The 27,251-nt window shown below is 42.9% G+C and overlaps 1 protein-coding gene across 1 annotated transcript; it reads left to right on the forward strand.

The window, feature by feature from the left end:
- Positions 1-246: 246 nt before the first annotated feature.
- On the forward strand, positions 247-27,251 carry KIF23 (kinesin family member 23). Its single transcript, XM_077828932.1, has 23 exons — positions 247-372; positions 5,606-5,675; positions 6,962-7,090; positions 7,685-7,790; positions 9,040-9,176; positions 9,526-9,635; positions 11,091-11,261; positions 12,909-13,021; positions 13,137-13,258; positions 13,780-13,882; positions 14,236-14,315; positions 14,406-14,525; positions 15,057-15,216; positions 16,108-16,275; positions 16,627-16,784; positions 17,702-17,875; positions 18,611-18,790; positions 19,186-19,494; positions 22,248-22,478; positions 23,619-23,701; positions 24,075-24,156; positions 24,276-24,346; positions 26,400-27,251. The coding sequence occupies exons 1-23, from the start codon at positions 362-364 to the stop codon at positions 26,413-26,415; spliced, it is 2,904 nt and encodes a 967-aa protein (XP_077685058.1). The 5' UTR covers positions 247-361; the 3' UTR covers positions 26,416-27,251.

Below are 27,251 nucleotides of genomic sequence, written 5' to 3' on the forward strand. Positions count from 1 at the left end.
CTGGGCCTGCCCGGCTGCCCCCGGGCCCCCGCCCCAGGCCTCGTCCCCGCACCTGGAGCCTGGGCGTCCCTGTCGGCGTCTCCATGGGGACGACGATGGTCCGTGACGCTCCGGCACGCCACACGCGTTGCGTGGCGACGCTCAGCCGCCCGGCGCCCTCTGATTGGCCGGATTTGAATCGCAGCAGCGCGCGGCCCGATGGGAGCGGAGGGACCGTTCAAATCGAATCATCCCTAAGTGAGAGAGACCCCCCGACCTTCCTGCCGGCCCCGCGCAGGCCTCGGCAGAGCGGCCCCGCCCGGCCACCGTCCCCGGCCCGCCCGGCCACCGTCCCGGGACCCGAGAGAGCGGCCCCGGCACCATGAAGGCGGCGTGAGTATGGGGCAGACCCCCCGCGCGGGAACCCCCCGGCCCGGCCCGGCTTTACTGCCGGGGGCCTCAGGTCGCCGCCCTCCCCCGGCCAGCCCAGCTCTTGCCCCACTCGAGGCCGGCGGCGGGTAGGAAGGCCCCGGCTGGCTGAGCCGCCCCGCCGAGCGCGGTGAGGGGGAAGCGTGTATGTGGTGGGGGGCGGGCCAGGGCCGGGGCCTTGGCGGGCGAAAGTCACCCCCCCCCCCGTCCTGCCCACCCCGCACCCGGCAAGGATCCCGCGTGCGCAACAAGCGGCGTGCCGGGGGCTGGCCGCTGCCAGCGGGGCGGGTCGGAGGGGGGCCGAGCGGCGGGCCTGAGAAACCCCCCCGCCTGTGCTAAAGACCCGGCGAAGTTGACCCAGTAGCGGCCAGGACCGGGAAAGCCGGCCGTGCAGTTGCGCGGTGAGGTCAGCCCCATGTGGGTACTGTGGCGGTCAGCCCCCGCCCAGCGGAGGGTGTTGGCTCCTTAGCTTCGTGTCAGGCCCGTGTCTGGTGTGTTCTGAGGCTTTGCAGCGGCGGCGTAGCCCTGTTTGTCCCGGGCTGGTAGCGAGAGGCAGAGCGCTGTGTAGGCTGGAAAGCCCCTCTCTTTCACCAACAGAAGCTGGTCCAGTAAAACATATTCCCTACGAAGTTAGGTCGAATTTATAGAAGTTGGTTTTTTAGAAATCGGTTTGATATAGTCGAGTGTGTGTGTCCCCACAGAAAATGCTCTCAGTGCATGAAGTGCATTAACTCGGCCGACTGCTTCCACAGGACCGAGGCTAGAGTCGACTTCCGGAGCGTTGCACTGTGGGTAGCGATCCCACAGTTCCCGCAGTCTCCGCTGCCCACTGGAATTCTGGGTTGAGATCTCAATGCCTGATGGGGCTAAAACATTGTCGCGAGTGGTTCTGGGTACATATCGTCAGGCCCCCCTTCCCTCCCTCCCTCCGTGAAAGCAAGGGCAGACAATCGTTTCGCGCCTTTTTTCCTGAGTTACCTGTGCAGACGCCATACCACGGCAAGCATGGAGCCCGCTCAGCTCACTGTCACCGTATGTCTCCTGGGTGCTGGCAGACGCGGTACTGCATTGCTACACAGCAGCAGCAACCCATTGCCTTGTGGCAGCAGACAGTGCAATAGGACTGGTAGCCGTCATCGTCATGTCCGAGGTGCTCCTGGTCGCCTGTGTGAGGTCGATCAGGAGCGCCTGGGCAGACATGGGCACAGGGACTAAATTTGGAGTGACTTGATCCGGTCATTCTCTTTAGTCCTGCAGTCAGTCCTATTGAACCATCTTATGGTGAGCAGGCAGGTGATACGGATTGCTAGCAGTCATAGAATCATAGAATATCAGGGTTGGAAGGGACCCCAGAAGGTCATCTAGTCCAATCCCCTGCTCGAAGCAGGACCAATTCCCAGTTAAATCATCCCAGCCAGGGCTTTGTCAAGCCTGACCTTAAAAACATCTAAGAAAGGAGATTCTACCACCTCCCTAGGTAACGCATTCCAGTGTTTCACCACCCTCATAGTGAAAAAGTTTTTCGTAATATCCAATCTAAACCTCCCCCACTGCAACTTGAGACCATTACTCCTCGTTCTGTCATCTGCTACCATTGAGAACAGTCTAGAGCCATCCTCTTTGGAACCCCCTTTCAGGTAGTTGAAAGCAGCTATCAAATCCCCCCTCATTCTTCTCTTCTGCGGACTAAACAATCCCAGCTCCCTCAGCCTCTCCTCATAAGTCATGTGTTCTAGACCCCTAATCATTTTTGTTGCCCTTCGCTGGACTCTCTCCAATTTATCCACATCCTTCTTGTAGTGTGGGGCCCAAAACTGGACACAGTACTCCAGATGAGGCCTCACCAATGTCAAATAGAAGGGAATGATCACGTCCCTTGATCTGCTCGCTATGCCCCTACTTATACATCCCAAAATGCCATTGGCCTTCTTGGCAACAAGGGCACACTGCTGACTCATATCCAGCTTCTCATCCACTGTCACCCCTAGGTCCTTTTCCGCAGAACTGCTGCCTAGCCATTTGGCCCCTAGTCTGTAGCAGTGCATTGGATTCTTCCGTCCTAAGTGCAGGACCCTGCACTTATCCTTATTGAACCTCATCAGATTTCTTTTGGCCCAATCCTCCAATTTGTCTAGGTCCCTCTGTATCCTATCCCTCCCCTCCAGCGTATCTACCACTCCTCCCAGTTTAGTATCATCCGCAAATTTGCTGAGAGTGCAATCTACACCATCCTCCAGATCATTTATGAAGATATTGAACAAAACCGGCCCCAGGACCGACCCCTGGGGCACTCCACTTGACACCGGCTGCCAACTAGACATGGAGCCATTGATCACCACCCGTTGAGCCCGACAATCTAGCCAGCTTTCTACCCACCTTATAGTGCATAAAGTGTATAAAGTCCTATTGCATCATCTTCTGCCGGGCAGGCAAGAGATGAGCATGGCTATCGGTCCTATTGTACCATCTTCTGCCGAGCAGCCATGACATGTGGATGGCATGCAGTCCTTTTGCACCGTCTGCTGCCAGCCAAAGATGTAAAAGATAGATGAAGTGTATCAAAACAAGAAATAGACCAGATTTGTTTTGTACTCATTTGCAAACCACCCTCCTGCCCCCTGTCTAGGGGACTCATTCCTCTAGGTCACACTGCAGTCACTCACAGAGAAGGTGCAGCGAGGTAAATCTAGCCATGTATCAATCAGAGGCCAGACTAACCTCCTTGTTCCAATAAGAACAATAACATAGGTGCACCATTTCTTATTGGAACCCTCCGTGAAGTCCTGCCTGAAATACTCCTTGATGTAAAGCCACCGCCTTTGTTGATTTTAACTCCCTGTAAGCCAACCCTGTAAGCTGTGTTGTCAGTCGCCCCTCCCTGCGTCAGAGCAAGGACAAACAATCGTGCATGTGAGTTGAGAGTGCTGTCCAGAGCAGTCACAACAGAGCACTCTGGGATAGCTCCCGGAGGTCAGTTCCGTCGAATTGTGTCCACAGTACCCCAAATTCGACCCGGCAAGGCCGATTTAAGCGCTAATCCACTTGTCAGGGTTGGAGTAAGGAAATCAATTTTAAGAGCCCTTTAAGTTGAAATAAAGGGCTTCATCATGTGGATGGGTGCAGATTTACATCGATTTAATGCTGCTAAATTCGACCTAAAGTCCTAGTGTAGACCAGGGCTAAGTTGGCCTGTGTTAGGTCGACTTACAACCATCACAGTGATTAGTGCAGTGGCTCGTGTCCCCGTTACCCTCCTTTTGTCTGTGGTGCGCCATCCCCATGAGGAGTGCTTCTACTGACTTAACAGGGGCAGCGTGGGGAGCTGAGAGCCTGGGCTGTCAGCTCCACACACAGCTCCTCCCTGCCAGGAGCCCAGCTTTCTTGTCAGTTTCATGGCTCCTGCTTGAATGACAGCCAACAGTGAATGACAGCCAACAGCGGATGTAAGTAACACAGTGTCTACACACACACACTGCGTCGCCCTGACTACACCGACATAAGCCCTACACCTCTCGTGGAGGTGGAGTTATAATGGCAGTGTAGTAGGGCGCTTACATCAGTGGGAGCAAGGCTGGAGTGTGTACGCTGACATAATTAGGTCAACATAAGCTCCCTTATGTTGACCTAACTCTGTAGTGTAGACCAAGCCTTAAAGTAACAAGGTGGGCAAGATTTTATCTTTTACTGGACCAGCTTCTACTGGTGAGAGGGACAAGCTTTCCAGCTACACAGAGCTCTTCATCTGGTCTGGGAAAAGTACTCAGAGTGTCACAACTAAATACATGGTGGAACAGATTGTTTATCATAAGCAGTTGCACATTGTAAGGGACCATTCAAGGTGAAATGGCTGTTAACACCACTGGAGTCATAAGACAAAAAAGGGGGGTTAGTGGGTTACAGATTGCAGTAATAAGCCAGAAATCCAGTATTCTTTAGACTGTGATTTTTAGTGTCTAGCAAAGTTATGAATTTAAACTCCCAGACTTGTGTTAGAAGGCGTTGTGCAGGTTTCCTTTGCAGATGACGACTGAGAGATCAGAACTGGAGTAATTGTATTGTGAAAAATGTTTGCCCTTGGGTGATATGGTGTGTTTGTCTTTTATCTTTTTTTGGTATGTCATTTGAGAGCTTAGTGATTGTCTGTTTTCACCCACATTATTTTTATTGGGGACATTTAGTGCACTGGATCAGGTACATCACATGATGTGATGGGCATTTGTAGGACCCATGGATCTTGAAAGGTCTGTTGTGGGGTTATTGATGTTTGTAACAGTGGGGATATGTCTGCAGGTTTTGCATCTGTCTTTGCGACAGGTTCTGTCACCGCTTTGAGTTGGTGAGTCCTGGTCTGTGGGTAACTTGCTTGTGATGATGAGGTTGGGGGTTTGAAGACCGGAAGAGAGGGTTCTGAAAATATTTTTATTATTTATTAATTATTACTTTCTCTGTTATTAGGCTTGGCAGAATTTGATATAGAATCATAGAATATCAGGGTTGGAAGGGACCTCAGGTCATCTAGTCCAACCCCCTGCTCAAAGCAGGACCAATCCCCAATTTTTGGGAGCTGGTCAGACAATAATTATTTATTGATTCAAAAAATTAAAGCTTTATACTGTTAAAACGCATTGTCAACATCACATGTCAAAATATACATAGTAAATAATCTTAAATCAAACAGGCAAAGAAAAAAATGCTGCCTGAAAACTATCTATACATTTTGATGATTATCGATGGAAGTATTTTTTTAGTTTGTGTGTTTATGATTAAATTGATTACAAAATCTAATCTGTCCAAGTTTAGTTGCAATAAATCCCTGTTTAAGTAAGTATTACAGTACAATCCTGACATCTCCTATTTTACCTTAGGTAAAAGTAAAATGCTTTGTCTTCACTGTGTCTGTATCTCTGGATAGCTCTCATGTTTTTTACCCTGAGATAAGAATCAAAAACAAAAGCCTTCAGCAGTGAATACAAGGTCTTAGGAGCCTATGACTTGCCACTTTGGAGCAATGGTGTCCTGTTTCCATAAGTGGCCCGTGTTTTCCTAAAGAGATGTAGGTAGATCACTGCTGTTGGAATGTTAGTCTAAAAGATTGTTGGGGAGAGGCAAGTTAATGTTCTTTAGGTAGAACTATGCTAATCAATGTATGTATCGTGTGACTAGATGACGAGTCTAACTTTCAGTTCTTTATTTTCAGTAGAACTAAAACTCCTAGAAAACCAGTGCTAAAGAAGTCATCCAACACAAATCTGAAAGATCCAGTTGGGGTAAGGTATCTTGCTTTCCCGTCTTGCTCTTCCAGGTCAACTGGAAAGCAAACCTACTGTAGCTTTGAGAGGCTGTTTGGGGTAAATCTTAATAACATTTCAGAAATGGTGCCATAGTGTTAATGGCTGAGAATGTTTCTACAAAACAGCTGACTGGCAGCCCTGTGAGTCTAATTTCTATGATTAACTTTCTACTAGCACTGTGGTCTCCTTGGTTTGTGTGTGCCTGACATAATGCTGATGAGCTGAAAGCAGCCCCTACCTCTCCTTCTGTTGTACAGGCTTATTTATACCTGTGCTTAAGTCTTTTTGGAATCCACTTGTTGTGATCAGGCTTATGCATTTCTAATCCATTTCTTCAATGTTTTTCTGCTTGCTTTCTGATGAATCCCATCTGTGGTTCTGAGGAATGAAGGGGGAGGAAAGCCATGTAGTGGCAGAGAATATTCCCTCAATTTCTCTCTTCTTCCCCATCCCCAGCAGAGTTTTACTCCCCTCTCATCTTTCCCTGATTCTGTGGCTCAAGGTCCTGAGTTATAACTTTACTTCTTGCCAACAAGGATTGTATGGGATCATAAGAATCTGTCAGTGGCACTCCTGGGTTGATGGGAGGCACTTGACAGACAGTCCTTTACCCACAAGCAGTGTGTGCTCCAGAATCTAAATCTGGGACTCTTGTGTGGTAATTTTGAGTAGAAAGATTTTCAAGGACAGCACTGTCAGTATGCAGTGGCAAGTGACAGAAGTAGACACAAATCTGTTAAAAGAGTGACTTTGTTAATCTTTTGGCACTGGACAAATTTTGGGGGAGAGGTCTTAAAATTGTCCTGTCACTGCCATAGTAGGAATTTCTCTGAAGAGAAGCAGCCAGGGAATTTCTTCATGTGGGTCGTTGTGTTTTTTTTGTTTTTGTAAATCACGTGTATTTTCAAGTACATATGATCTGGTACATAATTATAAGATGCTGAGATAAAACGATTTCTTTGGTGACTTTAAAGTAGAACAAATTAAGCATTCTGCAGCATGAAATACACTGCACAAATATCACTAGGTGGGAACGGTTGGCTAATGTAGATTCAATTGACCAAATGTCTTGGGGTATTAAAATAAACTTTATGTATAAATATTTTTAACTTTCGAAGGTGCATGTAAACTGTAGTGGCAAACATCAAAATGTTAATTTCACCTTGCTGTGTCAAAAAAACGGAACCAAAGTAGACTGCCTTTTTATTATTATTTATTATTACTACTTTTTATTCTAAGAAAACCGACTTCTGTTCCATCAGGTGTACTGCAGAGTGCGTCCCTTAAGTGTTCAGGATCAGGAGTGTTGCATAGAAGTGATCAATGAAACAACAGTTCAGATTCATCCTCCTGATGGATACAGAATATTCCGGAATGGGGAATACAGGGAGGTATAGTACTTTTTAAGACTAGCAGTAGAAACAAATTTAAAATGGGCAAGTTGATAGCTATTGCTCATGCTGACTTTGTCCAGCAAACTTTGGACCTCATCTGTTTATCATAGGCGTGCCATACAGTTCATATATCAATCTACAGAGGGCTGGCTTCTAAAATTTACTTTTTTGTAAACTGTTTGATTAAACTATGTATTTATTCTCACACTAAGCTCTTCATTTAAGAGTTAAATGGCTTAAACTCAATCGCTGAAAATCAGGGAACTAACCACTTAACATCCACAATAACCTCAACTCGCATGCCTTTAATTCCCAAGCATAATACGTTAACATACTATCAAGGGTCTGATCTAATGCTCATTGAAGTCAGTGGAAAGAATCTCTCTGACTTCAACGCATGTTGAAACAGGCTTCAGCTCTGCAGCTCCACAACATACTCCCCTTCAGTTCCACCACGGGACCACACACTGTGCACACATCCAGTTCCTCATCCTCCTACTCAAATACAGTTCTAACCTCTTATTATCTTGCGGGAAGGAGGGTGGCTTTTTCTTCTGTCTGGAATGTGCTAGTGTTTTTTCTTTTCCCCAGACTCAGTATACGTTTAAGGAAGTATTTGGAACTCTTGTCACTCAGAAAGCACTCTTTGATGTTGTGGCTAGACCTCTAGTAGAAGATCTCGTTCGTGGAAAGAATGGTATGCCCCTGTTTTGTATTTAACATGCTGTAGCGGCACTGCATAGCTAAAACCATTTATTTTTTACTCTTGTTTGGTTGCCTTTCTCCTGGAATCTTTTTTTAACCACTGTTAAGCCTGTTCAAAACTTAAGGATACTTATTTTCTTCAGGATTACTTTGCTTATTCTGGCACTCCCACAAATTGTCAAGGTTTCTCAATTTGTCTTCTGAAAACAAGTTTTCAAATAGTCCTATCCTTTCATGAAAATAGGAACAACTTCCTTGTAACAAAGTGGAAAGAACCCCCCCCCCATTCTAAATTACTCCTGTTTCAGATGCATGCAAGATATTTATATTGAGGCTTAATTTTCTTGCATACCAATCAACTGTAGAGGCTTTTGTCTACAAAACCATGACATTGTATAATTTTGTAAATAGACTAGAGTCTTGATTGGCAAGCAATTTGGCCTAGTAGGTCTCCTGAATCCCAGTCCAGCGCTCGCTCTGTGTTCTACTTTGGGTTCAGCCACGGCCCGCTGGGTGACCTTGGGAAGTCACTCTCCTACTCCATGCCTCAGTTTCGTAGGCTGTAAAATAGGGATAATGATGCCAACTTTCTTTGAAAAGAGCTTTGAGATCTCTGGATGAAAAGTATGATTGAAGAGCTAGATGGTGGTGGTAATTTGGTGATTGGCTCATGTGAACTATCAAAAAATGTCTGATACCATGAGGCCAGGTTCTTCAGATCCATCTGGCTGCTGTATCTGAAGCTCTTCAGAGCAGAATAAAAACAAACAAGCTTCCCGCAGTCAGGTTTTAAGCGACGGTCAAAATGGCTGCCTTCACTCTCATTTCTAAATGTACTTAACCAGAAAGGGGAACTTTGAGCAGCTAGAGTTTATTAAAAACTGTTCATTTCTAGTACTTCCCTGAGGTCTGCCTGCTAGTGCCAGCTAGCCTTGTCCTGAGCAGCATTACAGTATGCTGCGGGAATGGCTTTACACTAGCTGGCCCAGTCCTGCTCTCTGGGCAGTCGCTGCACTGACAACATGCAGCTGTGGTCTTTCCTCCTTTGGACTAACTCTTTCCTTTCTCACTCCTGGGATGGTACCAACATGTCTTGAGTATTCGTGCTGACCTTTCCAAATGAGGAAGTCTTCTCCCCCCCCATCTTTATTGGATAGGATCAAGTGACAGTTTTAAGTTGAAGGTTTTCTAGTTAATAAGGTCCAATTAGGAACATTTAACTGTAACTGTTTTACTCCTAGGTCTCCTTTTCACCTATGGTGTGACAGGTAGTGGGAAAACACACACAATGACAGGTTCTCCTGGTGATGGAGGACTTCTTCCCCGGTGCTTAGACATGATCTTCAACAGCATAGGACCGTTTCAGGCCAAGCGATTTGTGAGTTGCTTTGTTTTAAGTCTTAAGAGAAACTTTCCCAGTAACAGCCTAAAACACAGTCAGTTATTCTCTGTTCTAAATTGTTAAATTGTAAGAAAAACCTTACAGTCCTTTAATCAAAATAATCAAACAAAACATCTGCATCAGAAGCAGAGCCTGGTCAAAAATGGAGAATGACTGCAGGATGGCACGTCAATGAAGTAGTTCGGTCTGACTATTTCAGAGATCATTAATCATATTTTCACTTTTATCGTGCTGACATTTTTATCACAATTAACCCTCGCCACAAACGACCATTTCCAGTGTTTAAGTTCGTCACATGACTGCTAACCCCATTTGCTGCCCTCAGGTTTTTAAACTTGATGACAAGAACGGTGTGGATGTGCAGTGTGAAGTTGACGCTTTGTTAGAGCGTCAGAAAAGAGATGCCATGCCAATTCCAAAGACTCCATCTGGCAAGTAAGTAGAATGAAATGGTGTATTAATACATATATATGAAATGTTGTAGCTGTGTCAGTCCCAGGATATGAGAGAGACAAGGTGGGTAAGGCAGTATCTTTTATTGAACCAACCTCTGTTGGGGAGAGAGACAAGCTTTCGAGCTGTACAGCTCTGCTCTTCAGGTCTGGGAAAGATACTCAAGCCATTCAAGGTAAAGTGGCCCTTTAACACCTCTCCAGGCATAGGGGGGCAAGAACTGGTGGGGGAGGCAGGTTATAGACTGTTGTAATAACCCATAAATCCAGTGTCTCTGTTCAGTCCATGATCTTTAGTATCTAGAAAAGCTATGCATTTAAGCTCCCAGGCTACTTTTGATGGTATTGTACAGGTTTCCTTTGAGGATGAGGACTGAAAGGTCCGATATAGAGAGGTGAAAAGTGTTCACCCACAGGTGATATGGTGTTTTTGGCTTCTCATTTTCTGAGAGTTTATTTAGTTGTGACACTCAAAGTACATTTCCCAGACCTGAAGAAGAGCTCTGTGTAATCTTGTAAATTTGTCTATAAAAGAGATCACCTCACCTACTTTTTCTCTGATACATGTCATTCCAAAACTTGAGTTTTGATGACTTGGACGCCCTTCATGAACGCTTCTTGCCACTTTCAGGAAGCGTTAATATATCACTCTACCTTTTTCTTCTGGTGAGATAAAGCGTAGTCTAATCAACATTTAAAGCTGAGTACTTGGAGGCAGGCAACCTAGGTTCTATTCTTTGCAATATGATTCGTAGCATTACCTTGGTTAAGTCACTTAAACTGTCTGTGATTTAGCCTTTCCTGTTAGTAAAAGGTATGTTGAATTTAAAAAGTGTTTGAGTCCAATGAATGGAAGATGCTATAAGTGCAAAGTATTAATCAGCTCTGCATAGGGCTGACTAACTGTAACTGCTTGGTAATTGACTAGGTAACACAACTACATCTGAAAATTTTATATCACAATATATAGTAATAAACATGACTATATTTAAGCTTTTTACTGCTTTCACAAGTGCTCTAGCTCTTTCTTTTTGGAGGAGAACTGAATACATGGCATCAATGTTCAACATGGGCATTTTTGGGACTGCAGTTATATACCCGTGGCTGGCCAATGCCAGCTGACTCTGGCTAAGGGGCTGTTTAATTGCAGTGTAGACATTTGGGCTCAGGCTGCATTCTGAGCTCAGGGACCCCCCCACAAGATACTAGAGCCTGGGATCCAGCCTGAACCTAAAAACATCTACTCTGCATTTAAATGGTGCCTTAGCCTGAGCCAAAGTCAGCTGGCCTAGTCCACCCACAGGTTTTAATTGCAGTATAGACATACCCTTAGACTGTGCTGCTTTCAATATAGCTTCTAATTCTAGATTATATGTGATGAATTATCCGCTTGTCATGGATGCTGTATTGCAAATAATGTCATGCATGGTTTTAACAGACGACAAATAGATCCAGAATTTGCTGATATGATCAGTGTACGAGATCATTACAAAGTGGAAGAGGTTGAAGAAGACAATGTCTATAGTGTGTTTGTCTCGTATATTGAAATCTACAATAACTACATATATGACCTGTTGGAGGAAGTTCCCTTCGATCCAATAAAACCAAAGTAAGTGTCTTTTTTTTAATATGCCTCTTTGAGTGATTATCACTTCTCCAGGTTGTAATTAATATTGGGTTACCTTGAGACATGCTCACAATCCCCACCTCTTTGTCTTGAGTCCAAACGAGATTACTCAAGAAAGGAATATTGGGTACAGTGGTGTGGAGACAAGACTGTGAACCAGACAGTTGAATCTGACTTTGCCACTGACACCCTCCATAGCCTTTTACAAGTCTGCCTCAACCTCATCTGAAAAATGGGGACTTGCTGTGATGTAGTGTGGAGTTGGCTTGTTTAAGTTTCTACAGCAGGGTCTAAAACTGCAGAACAGGTGTCTTATTGCTGGTGCTAAATTTTTCACATTCCCTTTAGAGTGTGTTACAGAGGAACTTAAGTTTGTTACATTGGTACAGGCTCTTGGAACCTGTGGGACTCCCAGATCTGCTCATGCTGTCTTACAAACAGCACTCTCAACTGATGACTACAACTTGCAATCTATACAACTTCTTAGCTGCCATTCCTACTCCTGTTTCCAAAGAAACTGATCCTGGGCTTGGTGACCGTGACTCACTGTTAATCAGCTTCACGCTTCATTGAAACAGGAACAGAAATCTTGGGTGTCAGTTTGAAACTCTGGCTTTTGGAGGCAGCCTCTGGGTGAGCTCCCTCCCACCATTACAGTGTTTGGGAACTTTTGGGAAAACAGTGCCCTTTAGGGACAACACAAGCACACCTCTAAACTTTTGTCTTGTCTCCACGTTAACTCTCTGCTTTGTGCTTGTGTTTAAATGGATCTAAAATTAAGGTTCTCACAAATAGCTACTGGTGTACAAATATCTTTGTGAAACTTGACACACTTATGGCAGAACAATTAATGCACACAGATTTGTCATGGCTCTGGCCTGAGGTCTTTGGATCTAATCTTTTTGGATTCCTTCTCTGAATAGGGTCCACAAACCAATAGAACATATTGGCTATGTCATGAGGCTTTAGGAGGAGAATTGCAATTATTTTGTTTAACCACTTGTTAAGCTCTCACTAGAGGATCACCATCTTGTTAAATGTTTCCAGAACTTGGTCTTAACTTTTACATTATTTCTTGTTGTGCAAACTACAATGATTAAAATGTTAGGTGGTTGCTATGGGTGCTGTAATATTTTACCCTATTCCCTTGATAGGTGGAACAGTTGCAACACTCCTGTGCGGAATGGTGATTTTATGTATGTGCCCAGCATATTGTCTCTTCCATTAAAAATGGAGAAGCTGAATTTATTATATGGTGTTGCTGTAAATAAATTCAGACCCCATCTCTTTCTCTGCTTCTCTAGCAAATTCAGAATAATGCTGTTGAAGTCTGTTATATGCTTCTGTATGAGCTTATGCATGTGGGAGAGTAGCAGTAGTCCTCCAGCCTCATAGTGCCTACTATGCATTGCAATTAAATGTGTAAAAGCAAAGCAATAACTGAACTGTATCTAGTCCTGCCTAAATATTTCCCCATGCATTTGTATTGGCTCTCTGTTCTGTTAGTGTGGGATAACGTTTGACATCTGTGTTCAGGTTGAATCTGATCTTTAAACATAAGGATATGCATGGTGCTTGCTTTAAAAGCCTTGCTGCCTGTCAGCTTGATCTAAACCATGCTCTTTGCAGACCTCCACAATCCAAAGTACTCCGTGAGGACCAGAATCACAACATGTATGTTATAGGATGCACCGAAGTCGAGGTAAAATCTACTGAAGAAGCTTTTGAAGTTTTTTGGAGAGGTAAGAAATGTTCAGGAGTAGTGGTCACTTTAGTCCTGTATATCCCTGTGGGATGAAGACCTGCATGGCCTCTACCGATCTGCCACTCAGATTAAAGGGCTCTCTCGTTTAACAGGTCAAAAGAAAAGGCGCATTGCTAACACTCAGCTGAATCGCGAATCTAGTCGTTCTCACAGCGTGTTTATGATTAAGTTGGCTCAGGCGCCGCTGGATGCAGATGGAGATAATGTCCTGCAGGTGAAATTCAGAGGCTAATTATTTTAAAGAGCACAATGCGTGTGTGGGAAGGGAGGTGATGACCTAGACAATGGCTCCTCTCTGGGATGTTCTAATTACTAGTTTCCAGTTGCACTTTTTAAATGCCTCATAAGTCAAAGCTCTCTCTGTCAAGGTGAGCATTAATGAAATAAGCGAAGTTTGTTGTTCCCTTGCTCTTTGTCTTGGCTACTGTTACGCAAAAACTAAGCATATAGAAATTGGGAGAGGTTTTGGGAGAGGCATTTGTAGTTTGAGACTGCCTGAAATAGAATATGAATCCTAGATTCCAGAACCTGGAATGCTAGGGCACTAAACCATTAGTAGCTCATAGTCTCTCACATAATTATAAGAGAGAGCTTCAATTCTCTCCCTAACCTTTATTAAGTGTTAACGTACAACAGTTATGTAAGGCTTAAAAGTCTCATGTAATTTTATTTCTTCCCCTATATTGGGGACATGTTGCAAATGGCATTAAACATTTTATTTTTTTTCTTGAACAGGAGAGAGAACAAATAACTTTAAGCCAGCTGTCCTTGGTTGATTTAGCTGGAAGCGAAAGAACGAATAGGACAAAAGCTGAAGGAAACAGACTACGTGAAGCAGGTACATAGTTGGCTTGGATGGTCTGTTGCTTATATGCTCATATGCAACTATTGGTTTGTGGACTAGAAAGCTGGTCATATGGTAGTGCCTCCTGGCTCAAGATAAATATCCTGGTGGGGTGTCTTTTTGTTCTATTAAGTCAAATGACTCTTAAATCCCCTTGTCTGGAAAGCTGGACACTACCCATTGTCTTAATGTAACTAGAAAAGGCTTGAGGTATTCCTAAGCTAATCAGAATAGTTTATCCCCCCAAACAATGCAATTTTAGGCATAAATTGGCCACTAACTTTGGAATATTGTAACTGAGGGGCAATATCCATCTGAGTGCTTAACACTAGCTCTGTTTCTTTCAGGTAATATTAACCAGTCACTTATGACATTAAGAACATGTATTGAAGTTCTACGGGAGAACCAAATGTATGGAACCAACAAGGTATATGACAACCCACCTTCTTACTGTCTTTTAACCTGTCAAGACTTTTGCTTGAGACTGTTGTTGTTGGGTTTTTTTCGTTCTTTTTAGATGGTCCCTTATCGAGACTCCAAATTAACCCACCTGTTCAAGAACTACTTTGACGGAGAAGGAAAAGTGCGTATGGTCGTGTGCGTTAACCCCAAGGCCGAGGACTATGAGGAAAGCTTGGTAACTTGCATGTGATTCTTCTCTTCTTCCCCCCCCCCCCCACCCCCCCATTCCATCCCCACCAAACTGATGAAACGAATATGAAGAGACAGAAAATATAAAGGGGAGGGAATCTCTCACTTCATCTAACAAGGAACAAAACTGAAACTTTAAAGGGAAACCCACAACCTAACAATCACACTCCTTATTCCTAGAAATGGCATTGAAGACTACTATAACAGAAAGAAGCCACATTTCTCCTAGGCCTTAACTGTTTGCCAACACTCTGTACAGTCACTTTCACTGTTTCCTTTGTTGGCAGCATCAGGGAGAGAGTGGGGAGGGGGCGACACACACCCCTGTAAAACCACCAGGGAAACTGGGCAGGAGCTGTAGTAGTTGAAACTACCTGTAACTTGGCTTTCAAAAGCCATCTCAACTTGATAATGTCCCTTTTTAATATGTATCTAGATACTTGTGAGTTCACACTGTGGCTAAAGATTGTGGTAACTAAATACGGAGTATCTAAAACTGCATATTATTCTATCATAGCAAGTCATGCGATTTGCAGAAATGACCCAAGAAGTTGAAGTTGCAAGACCTGTTGATAAGCCACTGTGTGGCTTAACCCCGGGACGCCGATTTAGAAACCAGGCCTTTAAGGATGAACTCTCACGAAGACTTGAGATTCGAGGTGGCCCAATCGGCGGAGGTAAAAACTGGAATGATGTTACATGCTTTCATAGCACAGACTTATTAGTCAATCCAGCACTTCTGACTAATAGAAAAGACTTTAAAATAAAATAAAAACTCCTACATAATCTATAACTTAACCGAGAGAATAAAGTCATAAGGATATTTCAGAGTAACAGCCGTGTTAGTCTGTATTCGCAAAAAGAAAAGGAGTCCTTGTGGCACCTTAGAGACTAACCAATTTATTTGAGCATGAGCTTTCTGCAGTTTCCACGGTATGCATCTGATGAAGTGAGCTGTAGCTCACGAAAGCTCATGCTCAAATAAATTGGTTAGTCTCTAAGGTGCCACAAGGACTCCTTTTCTTTATAAGGATATTTGTTACCTTGGGTTTATGCTGCAGGGTTATATATTATAGTGAACACAGTCGGTGTTAGTACACATATTACTAGTTGCAAGATACATTTTAAATATGGTGATAACAGACGTAGATGAACTTTCCCTTACCCCCTCCCTTGAGGGAGGTCGTGGATCTAGAAATACAGCAATATTTGGACAAAGAAATAATTTTTAAACTGGATTAAAAAATTGTATGCTCACAGGACTTCTAATCTCTCTTAAATTTCCAAGCTTCCCTCTACACCTATCTTTTATTTATAACTTCTCTAATCGAAACACTTATTACATGCAGCAATGTCCCATTCAAACCCTTCTTTTGGTACAGTTGTGCCTGATCAGCTACCATCTAGGTGGTGGAAACTCTTCCTTGTTAAAATGTCCAGGCTTTTATATTTCCAAAATGCTTTGGGGTGAGAGCGAGTGAATGCATGGCTTCAGTCTGTGTGCTGCAATGCTGAAATAGGTTTAGAATAGCTTGCTGTCATGGATTGTCTGCTTTAAATCCTTACAGAAACAGAAGAACAATCTGTGACTGAAATGCTTCTGCAGAACTTCCCTCCGTTACCATCATGTGAACTACTGGACGTGAATGATGACCAAACACTTCCTAGGCTGATTGAAGTCCTTGAGAAACGCCACAGAATGCGGCAGATGCTGTCAGAAGAGTTCACCAAAAATGGTGAGCATTGATTCTCCATATGAAACCATTCCTCTGCTAATCAATACATGAAAGGCAGTTGTGCAAAGCAGCTGGAGTAAAATAGCTATATCTTCTATCCCAGTGGACACATGGCGGAACATATCTGGTTTGCCTAAATTCGTGAATGATGCTTCAAAAACTTCACTGTGGTTTGATATAAATACTCAGACATTTGGCAGGGTTGTGTCAGCAAGCAAAATAAGGCAATCTTCATATTTCAAGCTAGTAGGGAAGAGGCAAAAGTTGATCTAGTTTAATGTTCTGGGGAGGGAGTGCAAAGATTCTTCCTAAGTGAATTTATATGGATTACAATGTCTGAATCTGTTCCAGTACTCGCATTTAAAACTATGCTGCAGGAATTTGATAGCAGCATTGTATCCAAGGAAAACTACGCTCAAGGAAAACTCACTGAAAAGGAGAAAATGATAGCAGGACAGAAAATGGAGATTGAACGACTGGAAAAGAAAACTAAAACATTAGAGTACAAGGTTTGTTCTTGCATAATCTGAAATTACTCAGTTCTTAGGCACAAAACTTATACCTTACTTAGCAAATGTCAAATTTTTAATTCAAAAACAGAAGTTTTTTCCACATAAGGTTTTCTCAAAATACTTTAGTTAATTGTTTTTTCTCTTATTTGGTGGGGATATTAATCAAAATGTCTGTCTTGTTTTGGCTTTAGCATGAGTAAGGTTAAGTTTCTTTCAAGAAAACCAGAAATCGCTAAACTACCGTATATACTTGTTCATAAGCTGAATATTTTTGGTAAAAAAGTGACCGTCAGAGAGCAGGGGGTCGGCTTATAAATGGGTCTACACCAAAATTTGATGATTTTTAAACTCTGTGAAATCATTGAATTGAATATCTAATACATTGTCGTTTTGTTTACCCAGAGCATCTGCAGGCACGGAGCCCCTCAGTTCCCTGTGGCCGCAGTCTGCAGCTCCCATTGGCTGGGAAGGGCGAACTGCGGCCACAGGGAGCTGAGGGGCTCCGTGCCTGAGAACGCTCCAGGTAAACAAAATGTCCCGACCCACCAGCAGCTTATCCTGATGGGCTGGGAGCCAAAGTTTGCCAACCCTTGAAATATTGGGTTGGCTTATGAAAGGGTCATACAGTTTTTACTATTTTTACCTATCCATCTTGGGGGGCTCGGCTTATAAACAAACTGGCTAATGAATGAGTATATACGGTATGTGCTACAAACTTCTGAAATTGTCTTTGAAATTTCAAGGGAACTTACTGGAGTGTTGGTTTATGTCTGTACTAAAATCGCTGATTGTGGTCTAAAGCATGTTAAAATATGATTAGCTCCTTTGCTCTCTTGTGCACCTCTTCAAGAAAATGCTTTGTGAGCAATTAAATGTGAAACTTAAAAGAAAAAATGCTATGGTCTTTCCTCCAGATTGAGATTTTAGAGAAAACTACTACAATTTATGAAGAAGACAAACGTAATTTGCAGCAAGAGCTAGAAAGCAAGAGTCAGAAATTGCAGCGGCAGGCTTCTGATAAGCGTAGATTGGAAGCACGATTGCAAGGCATGGTGACAGAGACAACAATGAAGTGGGAGAAAGAATGTGTAAGTACACTAGCATATCTGTTAGAAATGCTTAATGGAGCAATGTTCGTTGTACCAAGCTAAGGCTGAAATTAATTTTTCTTTGTGTATCCAGTTTTGAGAGACAGACCAGACCATCCACTCTCATCTTGAAATTTGACAAGTGTGATCTTATGCTGAAGTAGAATTTTTCTAGAAGGGTATTGATGTAAACTTGGTAAATTTTGTTAAAAATTATTTTAGAAAAATTTGCTTTTTTAAACAGTTTAGCACTGTTTCCTTCTGGTTCATAACTTTTTTGTCTTCTGAAATCAGATTTTCTTTGTCAGTTGTCGTCATTGACCTAGCCACAAGGGTTCTGCTCTTCCCGTGGTATATTAGCAACAGCAAATTTTCTGCCAATTGCGCGCGCGTGTGTGTGTGTGTGGGGAAATAGCTTTTGAGGAACCAACCTGCTATAGTGATCCATTACCTGAGCTAGAGACTTAGCCACTACAATATGAGCGATGTATGCTACTAAATGAATGTAATCACTTTGTTCTTCAGTTAGGATATTGAAGATGCTAGATAGCTTTCAAAGTTGGCCAGGCCTAGCGTACATAGGGACTACTTTGACAAGTCTACATCTTGGCTGGAAAATCTTCTTCCATTTGAAATACACAGCTCTCCTCAATTCAGTTGTCATCACAATAACGTATGCTTGTCTAATTTGGTCTTTATTTACAACAATATCCTCCACCCGGTTCTCACCTGCAGGAGCGCCGTGTGGCGGCAAAACAGCTGGAGATGCAGAACAAGCTCTGGGTCAAAGATGAGAAACTGAAGCAACTGAAAGCTATTGTTACTGAACCAAAGAATGAAAAACCAGAGAGGCCTTCACGGGAGAAGGACCGGGAGAAGACTTTTCAGAGATCTGTGTCTCCCCCGCCAGCACCAGTATGTTATATGTGAATCTCTTTGTATGTCAGTGCAGAGACAAACAGGTTTTTATAAAGCTAAATGTAGCTGATTATTTTTCTCTCTAGTTGTTGGGAATGGGACACGAGAATGAGTATGTTTTGGGCTCTACTAAATTCCTTAAGTGTTTTTTTTTTTTTTTCCCCTCCTCTAGTGTGTTGTCTCTGCATGCTCTTTTACCTTACACTTGACTAATTGAAAGAGTGCCCTGGCTTTTTAAAGCTGACAATGAAACACCTACTTATGTGAAGTACTTGCGTTGATTACTCTCTGCATATACGCAAGTCAGCCATACAGGATGATTTCTGAGAAGTGTTATACTTTACCAGTTCAAAATTGTATGTGTTCACTAACTTCTCTCCCATTTTCTTCAGTTTTCTAGTAACTATGTTACTCAAGTCCCTAACAGCCAACCTCTCATGAGCCAGCCACAGCTGCATAGACGCTCTAACTCTTGTAGCAGCATTTGTGTGGCATCCTGTATTTCGGAGTGGGAGCAGAAAATTCCTCCATACAACAAGCACACCATTGGCACACCTAAGGCAAGGAGTAGACAACAGGAACCAGAGCAAAATAGAAACTGTAATGTGTCAGACAGAAGGCGAGGGATGCACTGGACTGGAGTCATTGAGGTCCCCAGCCGTAGAGATGAGATAGAAATAGAAGAGGACCAATGCTGCAGGGTTAGTGCTACTCCTAGCAATGGTTACATGAAGCAGTGCTTGGTTGCTGTGGCTCAGAAGATTACCATTCTCAAACAATGGCTAAGCTTAGTGTGTGCTGCCATATGTGAGCTCACCCCTGAAATGGAATTGGACCCAATTTTACAAATTTTCTCCATGTTTGACTGCTGCCTCCAAGTTATGTGTCATGGCACTTGCAAAACACAATCTAATTTGGTTTCTAAAGTCAGTATATAAAAGCCCTTAATGTCTGTCTGTGTCTCGTCAGCGTGTGTATAGTTCTCTCCAGGAACAACAATTTAATTTTTTTGACTATAAACCTCCTTGTCTCCATTTGTCTGTCTCTTAAACTTATTTGGCAGTCTGCTATTGCCAGAGTCGTTTTTGGGCAGATTAAAGATCTCATGAGCTGTTTGTGGAAATTTCATTTATCAGCTGGAAAATGTTTGGACAAGCAGTCTCGCTTGTAATGAGCTGAGTCTGGGATTCATACAACCGTTAAAATGTTCTTACTAAATTTGAATATTTGTAATAAAACTGGTGGTTTTACTTGCAGTTTTCATTCAGTTTTAATTGGTCTAAGTGATTCTTCTGTGTACCAGTTTGTATCAAGGAGATGCTTGTCTTAACACTATACGCTTTATCATCACATTCTTGCTACAGGGGTTCAGGTAAAACTAATAGACAAATACCAGACTATTTGAGAGACGTTCTAAACAGGAGCAAAATCTGTTACATTGTGAATCCATATCTTGGACTCCCTTAATGGTATTACAAACAAAGTTCCTGTAACAGACTTTTTGATGCAAGTCATGCTTTCATACTAATGCCATTCAAATTAAACTTTACCTTAACCCCTGTTGGTAGCAAGTTAAGGAACATTGTCCACTGTCAAATACAGTGCACCCTTTTTTAAGGATCTAAACTACTAAGGCAGCTTTTCAGAACTGTCTCAAAAAATTACCAATGGAAAAATGAATACTTCACTCACCCAGCCAAAAAAAAAGGGTTACTGTAGGTAGTTTTAGGTGAGCCTTGAAAACTTCTATTTGCCCAAATCTTAATGTTGCGTTCTACATCCTGGCAGCATGTAGTTTTTGATATCATAGATGCTTGTAAACAGTGTTTGGGGCTTCTGAGATGAGACCTATCAAGAGGGTGCACTGTAAGCCTTATACCTGTTGCTAAAATACAATGTAATCAATGCTCAAGTCTTGGAAGTGCAGTGGATGGGGTTAGTATCCATGGATCTGAGTTAGGTGATCTTGCCACATGTCACTAATGAAATGGATTTTCATTGGGTGTATATGTGAGACAGAAGTGTAAAATCTCCCCTTATTATTTACAGCTGTTAGTTCCCAGAGCCTGATAGAGGAACACTTACCCATATGCGTGGTCTTGCTAGTTTCATCTTATTTCTCTTAAAACTGAGCAATGTAAACTCTCGCATGATAGGCGGAAAAGGCTGAATTTGATGGGGACAGTGAACTGTGTGACTGAATGGAGATCTTGTGTACTTTGGATGGGTCAAAAAGAGGCCCTTTTTCCCTCTTCTTCCCTGCACCTCTTTGGAAGTGATCTCTGCTGTAGAGTTTATTTGGCAGGGGGACAACACTGTATACAATTGTTCTTTGTGGCTGGGATTTTACTTCTAGACTCTGACCCTGAATCTAGCTGTCTGTAGAATAAAGGTTGGTACATAGTCACCCAGTTATGGAGTTCAAAAGAAGGTAGTGGAAAGTACCATTATAACTTCATCCCTTGAGTCTGGTGTTCAGATTGGCCCCTCCATGGTTGGTCTTCAGCTCCACATCAAGAGCAGCATTTAAAATATGCACCTTGTTAAAGTCATGTCTTGGTCAAGAGTGATTTCAGTTTGATGAACATAAATCACGGCCTTGTGTCAGAGGTCCCTCAAATTCTTTCTTAAGAGGAGGATTACATTGCCCCTCCTGAGACTTCAACCATCCTTCTGCTTAACTTTCAGAGAAGATCCTCTGCATGAAGCTTATTTTCTTGTATAAATAATACTACCTCTTGTAACATTTTCACCTGTGATCTCATAAGAGGGTCCATATTTAACAGACCTGTTGCAGTTTAAAACAGACTTCTAGTCCCGCCCAGCAGAGGGTGGGTGGTATACCGGTAGAGGTATCAACACATCAGTAACTTCTGATGCATTCCAGCAACTGAGTGCCAAACCAGTCTCACTCTGGAAAGAGGGGCTCATGTCAAGCTTCTTCCTTCTCCACAGTATTTACCCAGAAATACACTTGAGGCCTCCCATCTTTGAGTGACTCCGCTGAAGTAACACCTCCTAAACCTGTGCCATGAATCTGTTCCCTTGATTACCTGAGAAACAGACCATTTGACCCAGGAATGTGTCCATGGAAACTATCTTATGTAACTGCTTTTTCAGGCCTGTTTAATGTGTGTAGAATTCATAGTTTGGCTGGACGTTTGAGAGCTGCTGCAAAAAACTTCAGATTCTTTAGTCTGAAGTTCTGGTTAAGGAATCCATCCAACTATGTAGAACTTAATTAAAACTGCAAAGAATGAGTTGGCCCAAGTGTAATTCTAATAGCAATGTTGTGTAAGTGTGTCAGTAATGGTTCCCTGCAAGATCAATTCTGATTAAACGTTTAGAGATGAAATTTTGGTCTTCATCCAAATACATTTTAACCAGGCCTGAAAAGCTGCACTTTAACTACTGATTATGCTTATTTCTTCTGGTTCTTTTCTGCTCTGATCAGACTGCACCTCCAGTTCGTCTCAGACACAGACGATCACGCTCAGCGGGGGAGAGATGGGTAGATCATAAGCCACCTTCTAATGTGCCAACTGAAACAGTCATGCAACCACATGTCCCCCATGCCATCACAGTAGCAGCTGCAAACGAAAAGGCACTAGCTAAGTGTGACAAGTACATGCTGACTCACCAGGAACTAGCTTCTGATGGGGAGATTGAAACTAAACTGATTAAGGTAAAGCAAATACCTTTGTGTTGTCAAATCGTACTTAACTGATTCGGAGTTTCTGATTTTAGCTTGCATAAGGATGTGTTTGACTTAAAGTGCTTTTGTTGATTGTGGTTTTGGAAGTTGCAGGTTGGGGTAGGAGATGCTTCAGTTCCTAGAAAACATTTCTAGTAAGCTTACAGTACTTGAATGTGTTCTTCCAGCTATTTGCATGCCAAGTTTCATCTGCATCAGTTTTGATTTAAAAAAAAATTGCACCTACCGTAATAAAATGATAGTTTGTCCCATTATGTAAGACACCATCCATAATCAGTGGATGTGTCAAGCCTGTGGCTGCCACTGGTTTTCTGAAGCCTACTTACGGAGGCTTGACCATCTTGTTGAAGTGATGTCGCTTCGTTCCTCTAGCAGCGTGAACCAGTTCCCATCTTGCTGCAACAACAAAGCAATATGAAATCTAACACTTTCAGAATGTAGCTTCCAAGTGTTAGACTGGCAAACACTTAAAGCAGGTTGGGATGCAGCGTAGGCTTTGAGTTCCAGGGGGCTCTGCTAGTTTCACACAAGTTGTCAATTCCGCCAGATGGCCGCTTTCAGCACGTTTGTTTGGAAATGCCAATTGTTGTCACTTAAACCCCCTCCCAAAGAAACAGTGTTGATAAGTACTTCTTGTGGTGAACTTTAAACTGGATAAAACAGCTGCAGTTTTCCTTTAGCTCTGACTACTAGGGCATGGTCACTTTTTAAAATAAAATTCCTCCATGCTACCCCAAGGGCTTGTTGACCCCACTTATCCCAGGGTTTATCCCATCTGCCAACACAGTTACAGTCCTGTCTAGACTGCTGAATGAAAGCATTGAAACTGGGCCTTACTCAGTTGTGTTTTTAATCTGCTATCTTAGGAATTTCGTGCACCATTTTGCGGGGGGGCAGCTGACAACTTCTGGGTACATCATGTGCTGATGGTTCACTCTAGTGCATGCTCAAGTGTTTGTGCTCTCTGGGTTGATCGATGAGCTTCCTTGAAAGAAATGGTAGTTATTGCAAACACTGAGGTCACGTACTAGTTGGCCACAATTCAAGTTTCTGTGCAAACATAATATCCAAGTAATATTAATTTGTAAGTAACTTGTTTCTTTTCCTCAGGGTGATGTTTACAGAACCAGAGGTGGTGGACAGGCAGTCCAGTTCACGGATATAGAGACTCTAAAACAAGAATCACCAACCGGGTCAGTCACATATAATTTTATAATTGCAATAATGTCAAGAACCTAGTATCCCCAGAATGTGCACACAGCTCTAATTCTATCAATGGTTTGGTGAGAAACTTCAGAAGAATGAAGTTGCTGAGATTTTGAACTTACCAGCTTTAAGGTAAGACTGGCTTAATATACGTAAAACTGAGGTAAGGTTTTCTTGTAAAGCCTGCAGCTACCGGTATCGCTGGTGCACTGCTGGAGTTTTGGGGTACCAGAAGCTATTCATCATCTCCATATGAGTGAACCGTCTCTAGATAATGGCTTGTGCAGTCACTCATTGGACAGTCTATTGAACTATACGCAGCAGTCTTTCAGGACTAACTCTTCTCTCTGCCTCCCTCAGTCGAAAGCGAAGATCATCAACTTCAAGTCCTGCTCCACCAGAAGATGCTGCAGAATCTGAATGGACAGATGTAGAAACCAGAGTAAGTTACAAGTAGGCGGCCAGATTCTTACGTTGGTGTGAATCTGGAATAACGCCAGTAATTGTCGTCTTTTCGCTGGCTTTATGCAGCAGCTGTGACTAATGCATGCGTCTTTCCAGTGTTCAGTAGCTGTGGAGATGAGGGCAGGATCCAGTCTGGGACCTGGATATCAGCATCATGCTCAGCCCAAGTAGGTGTCACACTAACTTATCATAACTGGAGCTTCTGGCTTTCTTGCTCTAAATGCTCCTTGGCTGGGAAAATGTTATTCCCCTCAAGTCTTAACCAGCTTTAAGGTAAGGATTGATTCCTGAAATGTCAAACCTGGCGGTGTTGCCACTTTGCCTTTGTGGTTCCAGCCATTTACTCTTTCTCCTTTGCTGGTGTGAATGGGTTCTCTTGCTGACTCAGAGCAGTGATATGTCACCAAAGGGACAACTGGAGATAGCTAAGTGCCATGGCAATTGGAATGACAAAGTGACCTAAAATTGAAGCCAAATTTAGCATGACAAGTGACTTTTTTGGGTGCCCAACTTGATGAGCCTGAAAGGAGCCTGATGTTCAGAGTTGGGCCAACTTTCTGAACATCAGTCCCTTGTAAGACATCTCAAGCTGGGCCCTCAAAATCACTGGTCACACGTGGCCTGAGGTGTGATAGTAACATCTGACATCGATACCGTATGTCTTCAGCGGCAGTTTGAGTGGACCCACAAACCTGTGCTGGAACACTGGCTGCCCTAACAGCTCAGAGGTGGAGCAGTGTATCTGGGACAGAAGTGAAGAGAAATGATAATATTCTACCCTGATTTCCTTGTCCATTATACATCTAAGGTTGCAAAGGATTAAAGTAATCTCCGTGCCTGTCAATGTTAGTAACACGCTGTAGTGCAAATGAGCATATCTGCGATCTCTGCTTGATGCCTGGAAGGAAGGATAGTTTAAGTACATTTTATTAGTGTACGAAAACTGTTTAAGGTACCTTGGAGAGGGGGATGGTGTTCAACAATCTGATGGCAAAGTTGATGTAGTTCATATTAAATTCCAACTACCACTTGCCAGATTGGGTACGTAAAGCTTCTAACAGAGAAGCACAGGCCTTAGCTGTGGCAGAGAAGCCCTGCTTCTGTTCAGAGTCTGGAGTACCACATACTGAATTCACAGATGACAGCCTGAGGCTTCTTGGGGAAGCTCAGTCTCACCCTGGAGAGTTTGTGAATCTAAAGCTCCCATCTTGCTATACAAATAGAAAACTCACCTGATGTCGTGTAGAAGTCCCAGTTTCTAACACCAGAGTCCAAACAAATGCTAGAGTTTCAACGTGAAACTTCGTAAGTGGCAAGACTGGGTCTCAAACGCTTGCTGACAGAATACGTGCTTATTAGGCAGTCTGGTAGCCTAGCTGCTGGAGAACAGAGTTCACTTGCAGATTTGGCCTTTTGCAGATAGGTGCTGGCAGTGCTGTGGCAGTGATCCATTCAGCTCAGGGGAAGAAAGCTTGCAGTTTTACACGATGTTTACAGGCAGGAGAGAGGGCTTCAGAGGTAAAAGGGCTTTTCATGAAGCAAAAAGGGGGTTGCGGGGTGGGTAGAAACAGACGGTGACCCCATAATGACCAAACAATCTTCAAAAATTTCAGGTCGAAATAGAGAGGCTAAACAACTGTAAAAAGCTAATGCATTAGACTTCAGTCTATGGTGTACACTGCTCCAAGTGGGAAAACTTGTCTGTACAAGTCCAATAGCAGTGGTGGAATACATTTGAAATCTGGCACTTTTGGGAACATCTGGTCAGAAAACTTGTGATTTTTAGATCTGTTTACAAACTTTTCCCTTGTAATCCTGCTATGGTATAAACTTTTTTTCAAAGCCCCCTTCCCTGTAATCTTGGGGCCTAATCAAAGTGAGTGGGAGCTTTGTCACTGCCTTTTAGAGGAGCAGGATCAAGTCTTTGCTTTGCCTGTTGGGTCAGTCTTGCTGTTGTCCTGTGTGTGTAGGTTGAATTCTATGCAAAAGCAGATTGTGAACTTAACAGTTGTTGCTCCCTGATCTAATGCGTTGAATCAAATCCATAGCATAGCTGTATCACTGAACCAATTGATTCTTTTCATCACTATATACTCTTAGTCTGTTGTATGAATACAGGTTTTATGTAAATCTAAGTAACATTCTTGACCATGAGTATAGAAAGTTGTGCTGTGAGAATCAAAACTTTGAGCTGAGAGTATTGTGTGCTTTTTATTTCAGGCGCAGAAAACCATGAGCTGGAATTCACTATTGTACTGGAATACTGTTCGCAAAATGGGGATTTTAATCAGTTCTTCAGAATTTGCTGCCAGTGAAGTCTTGGTAAATTTACTGCTATGCTAAACTGCAGACTTGCATTTTATAACTGCTTATGCTGGACAGCAGGCAGCTAAGGGAAACCTTTTTTTTCACAATTCTGAGGAAATATATGTATCCAATGCATTTGTTTTTTGCCCGGCTGTGTATTATGGATAACTTTGAAGAGAGCCTTCTGTTCTCTGTGTGTGTGAACCTCTTGATATTCTATATCTCCTGTAGACTGAATCATGCAAGGCCTTTGCCTTGTGTTTTTGCAAGGTTTTCTTTTTGTAGTGTAAAACTTTCAAGTTTGGTCACAATCCTTTGTATGGTGGTTGTTCGTTTGTTTTTTAAATACACAATTGCTGCTATTTATTTAGCTGCAGTAATGCACTTTAGAAATATTTCTATGCCCATTCAGGTTTTTATTATACTTAGCAAGAATTATTAATATGAACTACCCATCAGAACAATTATCCAATAAGAGATGGGACTTAATTGTTGGACTGACAGTGTTCTGTACATATACAAATCGTCTTCTGAATGTCATTTCAGTCTTTGAGCCGGCATAATGACAAAAAGCAGAAATCCTGAGACAGTGCATAATGGTGAATTGGTGTCATACCTATTCAGTTCTGTGCAATGAGTAACTGTTATATGATGCTGATTACATCAGCAGATGTGGGGTGAAGGTAATATGCTCACTTGTTAGGTGACAATTGTATTAAGCATGGATCTGCAAATGTGTTAAAATAAATACTTTTATTCAATGGC

This window comes from Eretmochelys imbricata, chromosome 10 (assembly GCF_965152235.1).
Source record: "Eretmochelys imbricata isolate rEreImb1 chromosome 10, rEreImb1.hap1, whole genome shotgun sequence".
NCBI classification, from domain to species: domain Eukaryota; kingdom Metazoa; phylum Chordata; order Testudines; family Cheloniidae; genus Eretmochelys; species Eretmochelys imbricata.

What these genes read in the sequence shown, in the direction of transcription:
- KIF23 (XM_077828932.1), top strand. An exon ending in ATGGAGATAATGTCCTGCAG is followed by an intron (nt 13,259 to 13,779) that starts GTGAAATTCAGA and finishes TTTCTTGAACAG; the next exon opens with GAGAGAGAACAAATAACTTT. An exon ending in AAGAGGACCAATGCTGCAGG is followed by an intron (nt 19,495 to 22,247) that starts GTTAGTGCTACT and finishes TGCTCTGATCAG; the next exon opens with ACTGCACCTCCAGTTCGTCT.